The sequence below is a fragment of the Apostichopus japonicus genome, chromosome 3 (genome assembly GCF_037975245.1).
Source record: "Apostichopus japonicus isolate 1M-3 chromosome 3, ASM3797524v1, whole genome shotgun sequence".
NCBI lineage: Eukaryota > Metazoa > Echinodermata > Holothuroidea > Aspidochirotida > Stichopodidae > Apostichopus > Apostichopus japonicus.
This window is the reverse complement of record NC_092563.1, coordinates 2,416,340-2,432,827: the sequence shown is the minus strand read 5'-3', so window position 1 is coordinate 2,432,827 and position 16,488 is coordinate 2,416,340. Positions and strand designations below refer to the sequence as shown.

Genomic DNA, 16,488 nt, shown 5'->3' with positions numbered 1-16,488 from the left:
TGGGACTACTATAACTTGTTCCTTAAGCATACATCCAGTTCCACGAAACTATGTTGAAATGAACTGCAACCAAGTAAGTTATACAGCTTAGGGCTTGGTGTTTGGACTTAAACTGGACGAAAATATGTTTAACTGCAAACAACAAGAAATCAACTATCACCTGTAAGAAGTAGAAAATCTTTGTTTAGTTTGGAATGTTCTTCACTGCTCTGTGTCAAAGCTGGCTTCGAATGTTCCATTTCTCAGTCATCAACGACCACTTGTAATTAATTAGCCTATGTTATATTTATAACTCTTACTAGCCATAAACTTGATTCATGCCTAGCCTCGAACAACTTGTACGCACCATAGGTACGCACACAGTGCCTCATGACTTGCAATCGATTGCAGGTAAACAAGCTAAGGCAAGAAAGATCATAGAAAGATGGCAGTGTGTGCTGTGATCATTAAACAGCATAAAGGGAGATAGCGCCATTACTCCAGAGGTGAACCGTGTGTACTAAAGCATTAGTTCAGGTGTCACAAATGTTTATCTTATTATGAAAGAGGACAATAAAAGAAATCCAATAGTGAAAAAATTATTCAAATATCTTTTTCCGTTTAGGAGATATTCAAGTTTAAAAGTTCTATCTGATTGTGTATAAACTGCTGAAATCAGACTAGCTGTGACGTCATATCCTCACATTCCTGAAAAGTCTTTGTTATTTTATTAAAATATTTTGTAAGATTTTATGACTTACAACCAAAAGATACCGTCAGGAGATCTCATATGTGTCAAGGGAAGTATTTGAGATTTAACATCTGAAGAATGTTTGATTATATTTTTTTTAGATTTGTGAAAAAAAATGTAATTATTACTTAAAGAAATATATTGACACATGCTAAGGAAGTGAGGATGTGACATCACACCCTCACATTTAGTCTTTCTACACCAGTCATTTGCAAAGAAATTTTGAAATCTTCAAAGTGTGATATCTCCTTAACAGAGCATGTTATCATGGTAGTTTCTTCACTCTTCTGTTTGTCTTTTTAAGCTCTTTCATACAAGCTAGACATGTCAGACACCTGAACCAGTCCTTAAGAGATTTAGCTAGAATCTTACATATTCCACTTTCTATGAGCGAATTATTTATGTATGTGTGTATGTATGTATATTAGATCCACCTGCAAGCAGGAACTCGCGAAAAGCCTCATTGACTTATCAAACCGCAAGCTGACCGAAGTCAGTCATATAAATTCATATTTATTGTCCATGATTATGAATTGTTAATTGTAAACAATTCTGTCACTGGGCGACATACATTAATTTGGGCGTGACTCGAACCGGGGACCTAATGATCGAAAGGCACCGGCGTTAACCACTGAGCTAACACTCGGAGCTAACACTCCGATTTATCACGGAGATATTATTATATCGCCGATCGCTTCTTGGCACAAGATCATGTGTAGTATCTGTTCCCTTACGAGGGAAGTGGTGATGCACACCCGACGATGATCACACAGTCACAGTCCCGATTCAAGGGGACTGGGGTTGAGAGCGGATCAGCCGTTCGCTATAGTTTGGTTTTCCGGTGCCCAGGTACTTTCCTGGGCGACTTTTTCTTAAAAAGTATTATTATATTGCCGAAATATTACTGCAGATCGCTTTTAGGATAGAAAAGGCATTATACGCGTAAGCAGATTATTCACTAATCTATTCTTGTTTATAATTATTGTTTTTTTTTACGAGTGTGGTAAGGGAAGAGGACGGTGATTGGAGAGGGTCATTTGAAAGGGTGAAATGGGGTTGGGTTGAGATAAGACTAATTTTCAAAGGAGAAGAGGAAATGGAGCAGGCATAATCAGGTACCACATGCATGTTTAAGACTCATTTTTAATCGATGGTGGGCTTTTAGGCTCATCTTTTGGCTGTTAAATTTGTTATCACGATGGGAAATCAGCGTACATACCAGAGCGTGTATTGTGCCACAAATAAGCAAAAGTCGGTCTTTAATCGATACCAAGTATAGGCTTGCAACTAGACATGCGGAATTCAGAGTGGTTTGACACTCATGAAAGGTAGACTAACGGTAAAAAAATAATAAAAATAACACCATTTAACCGATCACCTATCCCCGTCTCTGTTATACACATTTACATTTTGGTGTTGGGTAAGTCAGACTGAAAAACTAGTTCACCACTTGCTTGTGTTCACGAATATCGACCCACAAACCGCACGTTGAAATAAAACCTCCAATTTCACAGGCATGCCTTCATACATCACTGCGGACTATTTTGCTATTTTGAAAATATTAAGTCCCACAAACCCAACTCGAAATTCTTTAATAGTCTAAGTTTGCTTTTGTGTTCCGGTTCCATTTCAATGACTTTGATGATATGTCTAAAAGAAAACAAAAGGCAATAAAGTTAAAAATGGCATTTATTTGCCACACAAAGAGAGTGCGATATAAGTACGTAAGCAAAATTCAGTCAATGTTACAGACAGCTAGCTAGTATACTCTTAAAGCTGCACCAAGTCGGCGTCAGTTTCTAGACTCTTTAACAAAAAGAGCAACAAAATTCAAAAGACAATCATATCCTGCAACTTTCACAACAAGAGTCGGGAAAGTAAGCATAATGGCTAAAATATGCCTACTGATAGTTATGTCCTTAATTGGAGGGATATCAGGTAAGAACGTTTTTATTTATATATTTATATATATATATATATATATATATTATGTATACATATATCTATATCTATATTTATGATGGATGGATGGATCCATTTATTTACACTACTGTGGGCTATTCTCCACTAGTTTCCACTCTACTGAGACTGCTCTCATCAAAATCTACAACGATATGCTCATTGCTTTTGATAAAGGTCTTGAGGCTGTCGTCGTCTTGCTTGACTTCTCGTCAGCTTTCGACACGATTGACCATCAAATCGTCTTTGAAATATTGCAGCGTAGCTACGGTATTACTGGATCGGCTATGAAGATGCTTAAGTCCTATCTTGAAGACCGAAAGCAAACTATCGTCGTAAATGATTCTCTTTCGTCTCTCTTACCTAATACTTGGGGGGTTCCACAAGGATCTGTCCTTGGACCCATGGGCGGCTATCATGGGGGGGGACGGGGGATATGTCCCCCCCCCAATATTTTAGGTGGGGGATATAGTATCTAATATCCCCCCCCCCCAGTATTTGGTGGCATAGTTTTTTTTGTGGCTATAAGAGCATATTTTTTTATGATCTCGCTAGTAATTTCAAAACAGAAAATGCTTAGATGCAACTTACAAGGCCTGGGAAGTGCCATTTTCGGCCAAAATTAGCTTTTACGCTTCGCGCCAACTCATGATGGCGCCACGCTTAGATAGTATGACTACAAGCTTCGCCCTCCCTTGGCCAATTCCTCTTCTCACCTACAAAGCCATCAACGGGCTTGCCCCTCAATATATCAATGACTTTCTTACTCCTTTGCGTCGGTCAACTACAGTATGCTTCGCTCTTCCAATCATGCGCATTTACAATTAACTCCCGATCCACGCACCCGCACTCGTTACGGCGATTGTGCCTTTTCTGTCGCTGCGCCTTCTCTTGGAACAAACTCCCATTTCACGTTCGTGACTCTCCCTCCCTTTGTATTTTCAAGAGACAACTTAAAACATTTCTGTTTGATTCCTAGTTTTTTTCCCCCCTTGCTTTCCTTTGTCAATTTCGTACTTTGTAAAGCGCTTTGAAACGCTGTATTAAGCCCTATATAAGTGTAATTTATTATTATTATTATGGATCAATATAATCGATTGAATGCATCTTGCTCTGTCTGTCTCTATAGGGCAGACCCAAGCTTTCTTCGATGTTGGCAGTGATATTCTCCAGTCAGTTGATGGCTTTTCAACTTCTACGGTATTGAACCCCGCTGACGGAATCGGAGAACGAAGAATATGTCACGACGGATCAGGTGGGGTTTACTATACGAGTGGCAACAGGGTCTTAAGCGCGGCGGATAACAGTGAAGTGTTTGCAGCACCAGTCGGTATGTATATACGCTCTTTGCACTAATTGGTATCAAACCATTGGTGGGGAAAGGAATGGTGGACATCACAAGAAAGAAGAGGGAAAGAGAGAGAGAGAGGCGTATGCTGCTGTTTATGTAATTGTCGGTTTTGTCAAGAAAAGGCGACGGTTTGCCCCCCCCCCCCCCAAAAAAAATTAAAGAATTTCTCTGACGTATCAACAACGTCAGTCTTAATAGCTTTACTACAATATTTTAATTCTCCAAATTCACCGAAGGATACAATCTACTCCTTTGCCTGATGGTTCGAATTGCTGCACTGAAATGACTATAGGAACCCAACTGAATTGAACAATGGTGTGTAGTACCATGGAGCTATGGACGAGAGCTACATGGTACTACAGACAATGCTTGCCCAGGGACCTCTATGCATGCTCGAAGTAAATACGTCAGTAAAATTCCAGGTTATTCACGTCACAAACTGGATTTAATAAAGGCAAATTAATAGTAAAGGACGTCATTGTAATAAAGAAGTGTCATACAGGCGTATCATTTTAATGGTCATATTCTTTCAACAGTGAATCACACAGCTCCTTTTCTAGTTCCCACAATAGTATACCTAAATAAAAGTTCATCTGCGAAAAAGTGTACAAGGTGGTTGATTTCAACTGATTTTGTTAGGTATGGACCTACCAAAATCAATTGGAATCAGCTTCTTTGAAGAAGAAGAAGAAGAAGAAGAAGAAGAACAAATCGCAGATTGGCTCTAAATATGGTTAAGTTTGGGATGCTATATGCCTATTCAGTAAAAAAAACAACACTATTTTGGACGACCTTTGACTTCATATTTGGAAGCCATGTTTTGGTTTTAATGGTCCTATTTTATATTCTTCGTCTCCTTCTATTATGACATTTTGATATCAAGATCAACCATATACAACATTTTGTTGCTGAGATACAATTTGTAGTGTGATAGGTCAGGTCAATGACCTTTGACGCCCTGAAAATCCAACTTTCCCAACCCCTATTTCACCTTACATTTTTGTTGGGTGAGGGGGGGCAGGGGTAGTATTGGTACACATACCCCTTGAAATCAGCTTCTTTTAAATTTCTTCACAGCTTGATTTTAAATATGACTAATTTTGGATAACAATGAAAACTTCATAAAGCGAATTATAGTTAGAATCTCCCTGTATCATCATCATCATCATCATCATCATCATCATCATCATCATCATCATCATCATCATCATCATCATCATCATCATCATCATCATCATCATCATCATCATCATCATCATCATCATCATCATCATCATCATCATCATCATCATCATCATCATCATCATCATCATCATCATCATCATCATCATCATCATCATCATCATCATCATCATCATCATCATCATCATCATCATCATCATCATCATCATCATCATCATCATCATCATCATCATCATCATCATCATCATCATCATCGTCATCATCGTCATCATCGTCATCATCGTCATCATCGTCATCATCATCATCATCATCATCATCGTCAGCATCGTCAGCATCGTCATCATCGTCATCATCATCATCGGCATCATCATGTTCGTCACCATTACCATGTTTATATATGTATATTGCTATCATTGTTAATCAGCTTTTCTTTTTAAACTTGATCTTGTTTTTCATTGTTTTCTCTTGATTAAGATCACACCATTCTGTCACTGACCTGCTGTTGTAACATCATTTCCATCGCTTTTAAAGACAACCAAGACCAGAGCCTAAACATTTGGACTATTTTTGTTTATATGGAATATATCATCGCTAAATTGAACGAGCCGACTGTAACGTCAGATGTTCTTATAAAATGCTTTCGTGATGGAAAGTAAGTAGGCATATACTTTCTTTATAAAATACCACAATCATCTGAAACCATTATAGGAACACCACTATCCACCCCTCGAAAACCAGCCAGTCCTCAATATGTCGTTTTTTGTGTGTGAGTGTTTCGTCTCTTTTCATGCCTTTTTCCCATCTGTACAATTCTGAACTTTTCAAATTTATTCAATTGTTTGAAAATGGTGTAGAAGTTTAAAGACAATGACGGTTTGAACGTACCATGTGACTCCGTCTTTGCACTTTTGTTACATATGGGCTTTATATACTAAACCTAACGTGCAACTTCATTGACAGTTCCGTATACCCATCCCCTTACCCACCCGCCCACCCCACCCCACCCCACCCATTTCCGCCCACCTCGCCCTTCTCCATGTATTTCTAAACCTGATCCTTCAAAGTTTTTCTGTTATTTTATCAGATTTGCATATTCGATATTTCGAAGGGAGTTGAATATTTTCCCACAGATTAGAAAATAAAGGTCTCGTTAAACTGAACAGATTCAGCACTAACATGAAAGCTAAAGTGTAAATGCTTGTAAGGAAATCTGGTTCAAATGTTCTGCCTTCAGAGGGACTATATTAAATGGTTCATTAACAGAGAGTGATGGAATGAACAAAATACTCAGTCGGATACCCTGAAGTTATAGCTTATGGAATATTATAAATGCCGTCATATGCGCAGAATATCAACGTACCTTTGTTGTGTATATATGTGTATGTGATATGTTTAGATATTATCATTACAGGTAGGTGCTTACACGACATTTACATACAGAGTACAATGTGTATGGTGGTTGACTGATTGACAATACACCGTATTGGAGTTAAGTCAACACTGATATCAAATGGAAAAATAATGATCCATTTGAAGCTCATATTTGTTTATTGAATTGTATTTCACACTGTTTTGTTTTGTTGTTGCTTTTTTTCTGTTGCTTTTGGTCTGCAGTCGTATAATTGTAGCATCGTTATCAGGGGTATGGACAATACGCTTCGATGATCTATTAACGTTGGTTCCAGAGTTTGAGTACTCTGTTAGCATAGATGGAGAACTATTCGACTTCGCATGTTGTGCTAACAGCAATTCGGCTAATGGAGGTAAGCGAACTCGTCGTTCATTTCCTTAGAATTGTCAGAGTTTTGCATGTCCATAAACAATTGACTTGGTTATTCTTAGTATTTATTCTGCCTTTCCATAAGTCGTAATCCTAACACATGTTATGTTTTGTGATCTACTCCAGATAAAATCTGTCATTTCCTTTGGAGAAGAGGAGTTGAGCTGGATAAGGGAATCGGAATGGAATATATGTATAGATAAATAAATATATATATATATATATATATATATATATATATATATATATATATATATATATATATATATATATATCAATACGTGTTCTCTTTGACAGGTTTTGATTTGTTCGCGTTGAATAGTGTCAATAGCTACTTTTCGGTTAGCTACGATGGAGTTGCGAGCAATTTAGGTCCCACTTTAGGAGCGTTGGATGACCTGCTCTTCCCCGGCGACCCCACCGTCACCTACTTCTGCGCAATATCTACCGGTGATGATTGCGTCTTCATACTTATTTACACTTCTCCTTCATCTACAAACTGGCTAATTAATAAGTTCCAGAAACAAGCTATGCTGAATGGAGATACTGTATCGGGTACAACTGTACTTACGACGTCTGGTTCAGTAGATTTGCTGTCTTTTGGGCTCGAAGTGTGTGATACAAAATGCCAAAATTTTCTGTGTGGTAAGTATAGTAAAGCATTCCTGATGTTAACAACTAATCTCTCCCCCATCCTCCATCCCTCCATCCCTCCATCCCTCCCGCTTTATGAAAAGCAACAACAAATCCAGATCATTAGCGTAAGTAATCGGACGTAGATTTCTTGTGGTGAACTCAGCAATAACATCTGTCTACAATGTTAAATGTAGTTTAGGAGATAGGATTATCTAACAATAGATTTCAGAAGACCGGTGCCAATTATGTCAGAAATGTGATGTTTGGATGTCATAATGCCTTTTTTTTTCATGACACAAATAAATCATATACATCTTTTGTTTTCAATAAAAAACAAAAGATATTCATATTTTTTAAATATTATCTTTATGTTTGTATTTGGTGGTGGGGCTATAGTGATTCAAAGCGAAGGATGAAGGGAGGGATCGCTACATTTCCAAGCTTTACACGTTTATGAACTGGAATCGAAAGTTCGAACCGAATATGGGGATACGGAAAGTTTCAACATCGGCAAGGGAGTTCGACAGGGGTGTATCCTTTCACCTTAAACCTTTTCAACCTTTATAGCGAGTACATAATGAGACAAGCCAATCTAGACAATGTAGAGCTAGGGGTGAAGATAGTTGGCAGAAGAGTCAACAACCTCAGATATGCTGATGACACCACACGGCTCGCAGAAAGCAAAGAAGACCTCCTTAATCTGATGGAACGTGTGCAGACACATAGCTCTCAGGCTGGTCTACACCTGAACCTAAACAAAACCAAGGTTATGTGCACAGAGGAGCTGGACGAAATTATTCTGGATGGAAACAAAGTTGAAATAGTACACGACTTTAACTTTCTCGGTTCTAGAATTGATGACAATGGTACCTGTAAGGGGAGGGAGATTGTGAGACGGCTAGCTGTTGGAAGAGCTGCTGTGACGGGGCTAAACAAGATTTGGAAGGACAGAGCAATTTCAATTATAACGAAGAGTCAACTGATGAGAGTACTAGTTTCCCAGTTGTGCTTTCTGGAAGTGAATCATGGACAATAACAAAGGGAATGAGGGAAAGAATGGACAGTTTTGAATTATGGTGCTGGCGCAGGCTATTGAGAATTCCTTGGACTGCACACAGAACGAACATCTCGATTTTGGAGCAAATAAAACCCTCACCTCCACTGGAAGCACAGATCCTGAGGCAGCAACTAAATTATTTCGGACATATCATGCGAGCGGACGACTCCCTGGAAAAATCAATAATGGTGGGAATGGGTGATGGATCACGAAAGAGGGGCAGCTAGGCCAGCCCACGAGCACGATGGATGGATGGTGTCGAGCAGGCGACAGGGCTGACTCTGGATGGACTGCGAGGGACAACCAGGAGCCGGAAGGATTGGAGGATGAAAGTCATGGTCATCACCAGGGGTGTCGGACACGACTCGACGGCACAAGTTAACAAGTTTTAAATTGATTCGAAGCTTAGGATGAGGGAAGGGATCGCTACATTTCCAAGCTCTACACGTTTATGCGACACAGAAAAAAGTTACTCGAATTTTCAAATAATTTGTGTTCGCAATACATTATTATTGCAATTTATGTTAAATGTGCACATTTCCGTACTCGTATTTCATACTTGTATTAGAGACGTGGTACAGCATTCAAAATAATTCGAGTAATCAACTTATATTTACCGCTATATATACCGCTGGTTCAATCCAGAAAACTTCAAAATGGGATCATGCGAGCAATCCAAAGATCGCTGAAGAAAGAAATTTCCCCAAGCCCGTTCAAAACAGTGCTAACTTTTGCGTTGCCAGAATTTTGTGCGCGGGGAGAATTTTTTGTTGTTGTAGATGTCATATTTTCCTCGTTCAATCGCGTTTTGATTTGACAGAACTATTATTCACTTTGCCTTCCTTTAGTTTTCCTGGAAATAAAAAAGAAAGCCACAAAAAACTAGATCATGATTGATGACAGGTCAAAAAAAGATGTTCTCCTGCTGCTTTTTGGCACTTTTCCTGAGACAGGAGAAAAATCAAGCGAATGGAAGACTCTATTAGGAGTATGCCACCTTGCATAGGCAAGTCGCGGATTGCCAGATGCCAAATCAACCTTGATTTTTTTCCACAGAAATTAGGAAATTGTTTTCTTTCCATAGAGATTCAAACTTCTGGAAAGAAAAATATAGGCTCCTATAGTAATGTACAACTTATACACAAGTTACACAACCTTAAACTTCCTGTTTTGATTTATTGCCTTCGCAGAAAACTCCAACTGTGGCTGTTGTGATTTCTGCGGAGCATGCGTAGACAATAGCATTGTTTGTCAGTGTCTCGATTCGTTGTCCAGCACCTGTTGCTATAGTGACGAAATAATTGGCGGAGAGTGTGAACGTGAGTTGTTAATTTCTTCAGCAAATATTGTCAAATATACAATTTGCAACGCTTATCATTTTGTATTAATACATCATTCTTTAGAATATTCGAATAGAAATAACACCATGGAATATAAAGACATTGACAGGCCTTTGGATAAAAGAAGTTTAGTAATTTACATATAGACGACTAAAGTGATGAACGGAATATTTGTGGTAGGAGCTGATTGCTTAGCCCCTGCCTCTTTAGGTCAAAATCACTTCCTTACAACAAATTGTACCCCCCCCCCCGCGAGAAATTACTCTTCTTTTTCTTTTCTTTTTTAAATTGGGTGATTTGTCGTACATTATGTATCTGGCAACTTCAGCAGAATAAATGATGTCATCAGGACAATGGAGCTGAAAATGTCTTTGTTTTGCTTTATAATATCAATCATTTTATTCAAAAAAGGGAAAATGATATTTCTGCGGGAAATTCGCATTAACAATCTTAAAACCAGAGAACATGGACAGCTTATAAAGTAAGTATTTGTTTGCAATGGTACTGGATTTTCAAAAATAAAACAACAAGAAGATCACAATATCCCCGGAAGTAAAGCCTCTTAAACACAGCTACTCTGATGACATCCGTGACCAACCATTGAGATTCACTTTCAGGAGTTAGGAGAGGCTTAGTTAGTCAAACCATATGTTACATTCAATTGAACAAATCTTGAGTATTAACGGAAAAGATAGTGATACGCGGTCGTTAATAAACATATTTTTTTACTACTTTTCTCTTCGCTGTTTTGTAGCTTTCTTATCTTTCTTTCTTCCTTCGTTTATTTTCATAAACAGAGCCTTTACCTTTAGTAGACGGCTGTGTTTTCGTAAACAATGCACTCGCCAAGCGTCGATCGGGAATACCTGTCGACGTCGTAGGGGTATCTACAGTACCTGCCAACATTCTCTTTCAAAGATACGTTGATACGGGGAGATACAACGCACCCAACCTACCTTGGCATAATCAATTTCCGCAACAAAATGGTCCTCCATCGGAATTGTGGGTAAGGGGATTTTCAGCTCCAGTGGAGAGCAATGGAAGGGGCCGGAGATTTGGTGTTTTCGCTGGAAGATTTACCCCTATCGGAGAGACTGAATTTCAACCGGTTTTCATCCCAGCAATCGCTGGAGAAAACAGCGGTAAGGCTCCAATAATGTTTCACATGAGAAATAACTTCTATTATTGTTCACGTTCACCTATCAAAATACCAAGGAAAGGCATCATAATCCTGCCGGCGGAACTCAATTGCGCGAGACGTGAAACGCGACGTAGAATATTGTTACACATGGCAGCACCCCTCCCCTGCACCCCCACGCTGGAGGGTTGGTCAACAAGTTCACTTACAGTTTACGCATGCGTAGAATATTATGCTACCTGCAAACATGTTCTACATAAAGAGTTCTCCACTGAGTTTTCACCTGGCATGCATGCCCTATCAACTACATAATAGCCTTTCAGCCTATCACAGCACTCGCAAAATTCCTTACCCATGACGATGTAAATTTTGAGTAAGAAGAGGAGCAAGTTGACCATACTGATCCTCATACTTTCGACAGGCTCACGTGGAGTAGTAGTATCCACATGTAACTCACATTATCTTAATTACTCTGTATAGCAAATCAACTCACTTTCCAATCATCCTCCCCTCAGACTCCAATCAACTCATCTTTATATCATTTTCTTAAACATTTTATACCAGCAGAAATAAGAACAAAAAATAATGTTATCTGAAAATTTTGCCAAAAATATTACTTTGAAAAGGTTTTTTTTTAGGAATCATTGTAGATGGATATAATGCTTTCATTGTGGTATGGTTTCTCGTTCGTGGAAAATGTATTAAGCTAGGTCTCAGCCTATAGTCTCCGCCTAACGTTAACTTGTTTACTTGTGCCGTCGAGTCGTGTCCGACACCCCTGGTGATGACCATGACTTTCATCCTCCAATCCTTCCGGCTCCCGGTTGTCCCTCGCAGTCCATCCAGAGTCAGCCCTGTCGCCTGCTTGACACCATCCATCCATCGTGCTCGTGGCCTGCCCCTCTTCCGTGATCCATCACTCCATTCCCACCATTATTGATTTTTCCAGGGAGTCGTCCGCTCGCATGATATGTCCGAAATAATTTAGTTGCTGCCTCAGGATCTGTGCTTCCAGTGGAAGTGAGGGTTTTATTTGTTCCATAATCGACATGTTCTTGGTTATTATAAATTTAAGAATTTCTCTATCATAGGTGTCGTATCGTTGCAAACGTGTGTAACACATTGTAAATAAACTAAGAAGTACATTCTCATCCAGGTAATTTTTCAGTTTGGTCATCACTTCTACAAAAAACTGTTCAGTTATTCAGTCATAACATTAAAACTGGTATTTTGCAGTAATTAAATCACTTGATTTACTGTAATTTATTCTTTTCAAAAAGATTTCTTAGACCAGGAGAAGATAATGTATGTCATTAATGTTTGAAATCTTCTCGAGATGATAAGATTCCTGCATGATCAAATTGACAATTTTTGTCAAAGAAATCGCCAATGATTGATTATATTTTTCTGTTCCGTGTCAAGGTGTATTTAGATCTATTAAAAGCGTTACCAGAGTATGAGCTTGGGGAGGATGGGGAGGGAGGGGTGGAGAAGAGGGGGAGGGGATGGGGGCGGAGAAAATATACATTTTGATAGGGAAAGGTTTTATTGATATCATAAATATCTATCCTTGTAATGATATTCTAAATATTAAATGACTCTGTCAACATTAGATTGTTCTGTGGTTCTTGTCGTCGATATTATCATTACTATGCTGTAACAGGTTTGTTTGTCTGGTCTCTTAGGTTTCTACAATCAGCTTTATAGTTACACCGTTAACGACAGAGACAGCGTCAAGTTAGTTGCCACCTTCCAGTCTCAGTTGACAAAATTTATCAGAGATCTGCGATGGAGATTTACTCGGGTGGATCAGGACACGGGAACCCAATATCCTCCTGTAATCCCCAGATGCAAGTTCCACCCGAACAGACTTACCTGTGTGCTCAAAAACTTGCAAAAAGTGAAAGATGAGGGTGTCTATGAAGTCTTCAGGCTTAACAGAAGGCTTCGAATTTGGCATCCATTATTTTTCTTGTTTGTAAGACGTAAGTTGAAATAAGTTTCTAATGTCCAGCTAACATTCGAATGAGGACACAAGCCCTGTCAGTTTGATGTGCATGGTATTGGAATGTTTTCAAAAAGATTCACTAAAACCAATCCCATCGTGGTGGTTCACCCACGGGGAATGGGAAAGGGGAGGTTGGTACCAGATTCTCCTAACAAATAAATTTCTTCCTCCTTACCCTGCCAAAACGTGTGGGAGGGGGGGGGGGTGGTATTTAAACATCAATCAACGACATGCTCTATCGTTTAATCCACCCAGAAAAAGAATAAGTAATTGAGATTATTTGCCCCAAAATGAACTGTCAATATTTGGTGGAACTGGCCTATACACTATAACGTCACATGACCTAAACAATTGAGTTCAACCAGTCTTATATTGTTTTTGATTTGAGTTTGGTTTTGATTTGTACTGAACTGAACTGAACTGAGCTGAGCTGAGCTGAGCTGAGCTGAGCTGAGCTGAGCTAAGCTGAGCTGAGCTGAGCTGAGCTGAGCTGAGCTGAGCTGAGCTGAGCTGAGCTGAGCTGAGCTGAGCTGAGCTGAGCTGAGCTGAGCTGAGCTGAGCTGAGCTGAGCTGAGCTGAGCTGAGCTGAGCTGAGCTGAGCTGAGCTGAGCTGAGCTGAGCTGAGCTTAGTTGAGCTTGAGTTGAAATTGGCATCCTAGTTCTTAAGACATTGAGATGTTGGTCAGTATGTACGGGGTGTTTTCAAGAGATTATACCCTTTGGGATGATTTAGCTCCTGCTTGGGGGCAACCATTGTATGAACCCCATTATACCAGACTCGATACAGGTATCCCGGCACACTTTAAGTTCCTTTTATGCTAGCCACAGTGGTAGGATAACACTTGCCTCCCCAATCTCTCTCTCCTTTTGTCAAACGTGCAGATTGCGGAGAAAACCTTTGGGGACGTACTTGTAGAAAGGATTGTGACGAATGTGAACAGGGTTGGTGTGACGCGAATACCGGAAAATGTATCTGCTTCCCAGGATGGATGGGTGTCAATTGTAACACAGGTATATACGGCGTACTAATTGTTTGAAGTATGGCATATGAAGGTATATATAGCTCATTTTCAGCGTCATTTGCTCTCTATCCATCAAATACCTTCTTGACATATAGAGTACCGAATCGATGCAAAATTCCAATATGTGAATGATTGAAAACAAACCCGCAATTTGTAATAAAAATGTTTCTAGATTTCTCAACAATTTCGAATTATAATAAAGCATTTTTGCATTACAATAATGTAGAAAAGTACGTTTCATTAACAGACAATAAACTGAGACGTCTACTTATGAAAAGGTACTCTTTTAAGGATTTTTCTTCACAGAACTGGAGAGCATACCTCACCCCCTCCGCATTTAAATCCCGGATCCGGCCCTACCCCCCCCCCTTCTCTGTGTGTACCCTATAGTAATATAACTGGTTTCATAACTTTCAGATGTTCTTTCTTTCCAGTTTGTTCTGACGAAGATCTGGTCGGAGCTGATTGTAACATCCAATGCTCTGAAATTTTCCCTAAAAGTGTCGCCTGTAAGGGTCTCTTGATATCAAAACCAGGAAAGATTCCATTCGCTTGCAGAAGTGGACTTAATTCTCCAGACTGTAGACACAGTGAGTCCATCGTCTAGAATTATGATGTTAAATGTCCATATTCATACCAGGGGAGCATACAGGGAGGGAGGGTGCCTTGATCCTACTCCACCAACCCCAATAGCGTGCGTAGGATTTCAAAGTTGGGGCTGGGGGGGGGGGACGCGCAAAATCAAAGTTTCCACCGACTGATTTAGTTAGAGGCATAATTGAAGGGTTTTATAAAAGAGGGGTACTACCCTGGGGTCATTGAAGCAGACTACCATGTAGAGGGAATGTTACCCCAGAAAACAAATAGACGTGAAATGCTGCTTTCTGAGGTTTAGTACTGGGGTCTAAATTTACGGCTATGACCACTTGACTAAATTCTCCAAATTATCAAGTTCTTTGCTGATTGATTTTATTTCAGAAATGTTTCTGTCCCACAAAAGAAGGATTTGTTAGGAGGATACCCCCTTTTTGAGGTTCTCATTTTCCCTCAAGATTTATATTATGACAATGAAGGTACACTATTCTTCAGCCCACATTTGGCCCGGGGGGGGGGGCGCCTAATTGCCCAATAATTGCCCAGCGGATGTAACCTCTTGACCCTCTCTCATCAAGCCTGATCCCCACAAAATTAAAGGTAACAAAAACTCATTTCGTTATTAAATTTTCTACGTTTATCATAATTTCGGATGCGACTTCTGGCCGGCAACTTAAGTGACGATAAAGCTCAATGTTTGCGTTGAAATTAATATTTTATTTATGTTATATAATCTCCGATTCCAAATGTTTGTCGTCTTCTGTCTCACAGATTGTCCTTCCGGGTACTGGGGTCCAAATTGCCAAAACACTTGTGGAATATCCACACTTCACTGTGACCCACGAACCGGTTTGCCGATTGTTATAGTAGGGTAAGTGAAGTTTTGAGTTAAATCACTATGATTGGCTAGGCTAAAAAGTTGCCAAAAAATCGTCAGAATTTTATTTCTTCATGCATGGACACTTCAAATTACGCCAGGACATCAATGGGAATGGAAATTAGACAATTCTTAATTATACCGGCGCAGTTAGGAAGATGTCCTGAACTGAGGTGACACCCAAGAATTATAAACTTTTTTTTCTCGATTGTTTACACGATTGACACTGTTGCTTAGTTTAGTATTGAATTTATTTTAATGATTACAAAAATTTTCCAGTAACATAATTTTGATTGTTTCACAACATCGTTTGCAAAATTACTGGCTTGCATCACTAGAGAACATTCATCAAAAGAACGTGGCATTAGTTCTGCAATTTTGTTTAAAATAATCGCATTGCATACCATTTTAAAATAATATATAGAATCAATCTCTTTGAGTAAAGGGTTTCGTGACTTTCTCCTTTCTTTCAGATAATTGGCATCATTATGAATCCTAACTTGCGAGTTTAGACCAAGTCCTTGGTCTCGCTGCCACTCTACATTTGTAGCATCCCTTTTTTTAGCCTCTGAAGTAGATCCTGCTAGGATCGAAACCACAGGCCAACTTTCTTTTACTCATTCTCTTACACAGGCTCTCTAGTGGATAAACAGTTTGCTAACAGTTCTATTTTTTTTTAATCCTTTAAGATAGAAATGAATGGTGTTGGATATCATACGCAACTGGAGCTATTATGCGTAAGATTATGCTTATGATTTATAGTCATGATGATAATTATTATCAACTATGATTATTGTCATAATAATAATTATAA

General features: G+C 39.2%; 2 protein-coding genes across 2 annotated transcripts in view; one reads left to right on the top strand and one right to left on the bottom strand.

The window, feature by feature from the left end:
- LOC139959918 (uncharacterized) overlaps positions 1–402 on the bottom strand; it is a 32,822-nt gene extending 32,420 nt beyond the window's left edge. Inside the window, exon 1 of the mRNA XM_071957856.1 lies at positions 161–402. Within this exon, the coding sequence (XP_071813957.1) occupies positions 161–239 (79 nt within the window). The 5' untranslated portion in view covers positions 240–402. The remainder of the gene's footprint in view (positions 1–160) is intronic.
- A 2,045-nt stretch (positions 403–2,447) lies between these two features.
- Positions 2,448–16,385, top strand: LOC139959911 (uncharacterized). The gene is made up of 11 exons (XM_071957843.1): positions 2,448–2,668; positions 3,819–4,019; positions 5,697–5,874; positions 6,837–6,985; positions 7,300–7,647; positions 9,886–10,014; positions 10,833–11,177; positions 12,859–13,158; positions 14,064–14,192; positions 14,638–14,793; positions 15,569–16,385. Exons 1-11 carry the CDS (start codon positions 2,617–2,619, stop codon positions 15,670–15,672), a joined length of 2,091 nt encoding a protein of 696 aa, XP_071813944.1. The 5' UTR covers positions 2,448–2,616; the 3' UTR covers positions 15,673–16,385.
- The last annotated feature ends 103 nt before the right edge of the window (positions 16,386–16,488 follow it).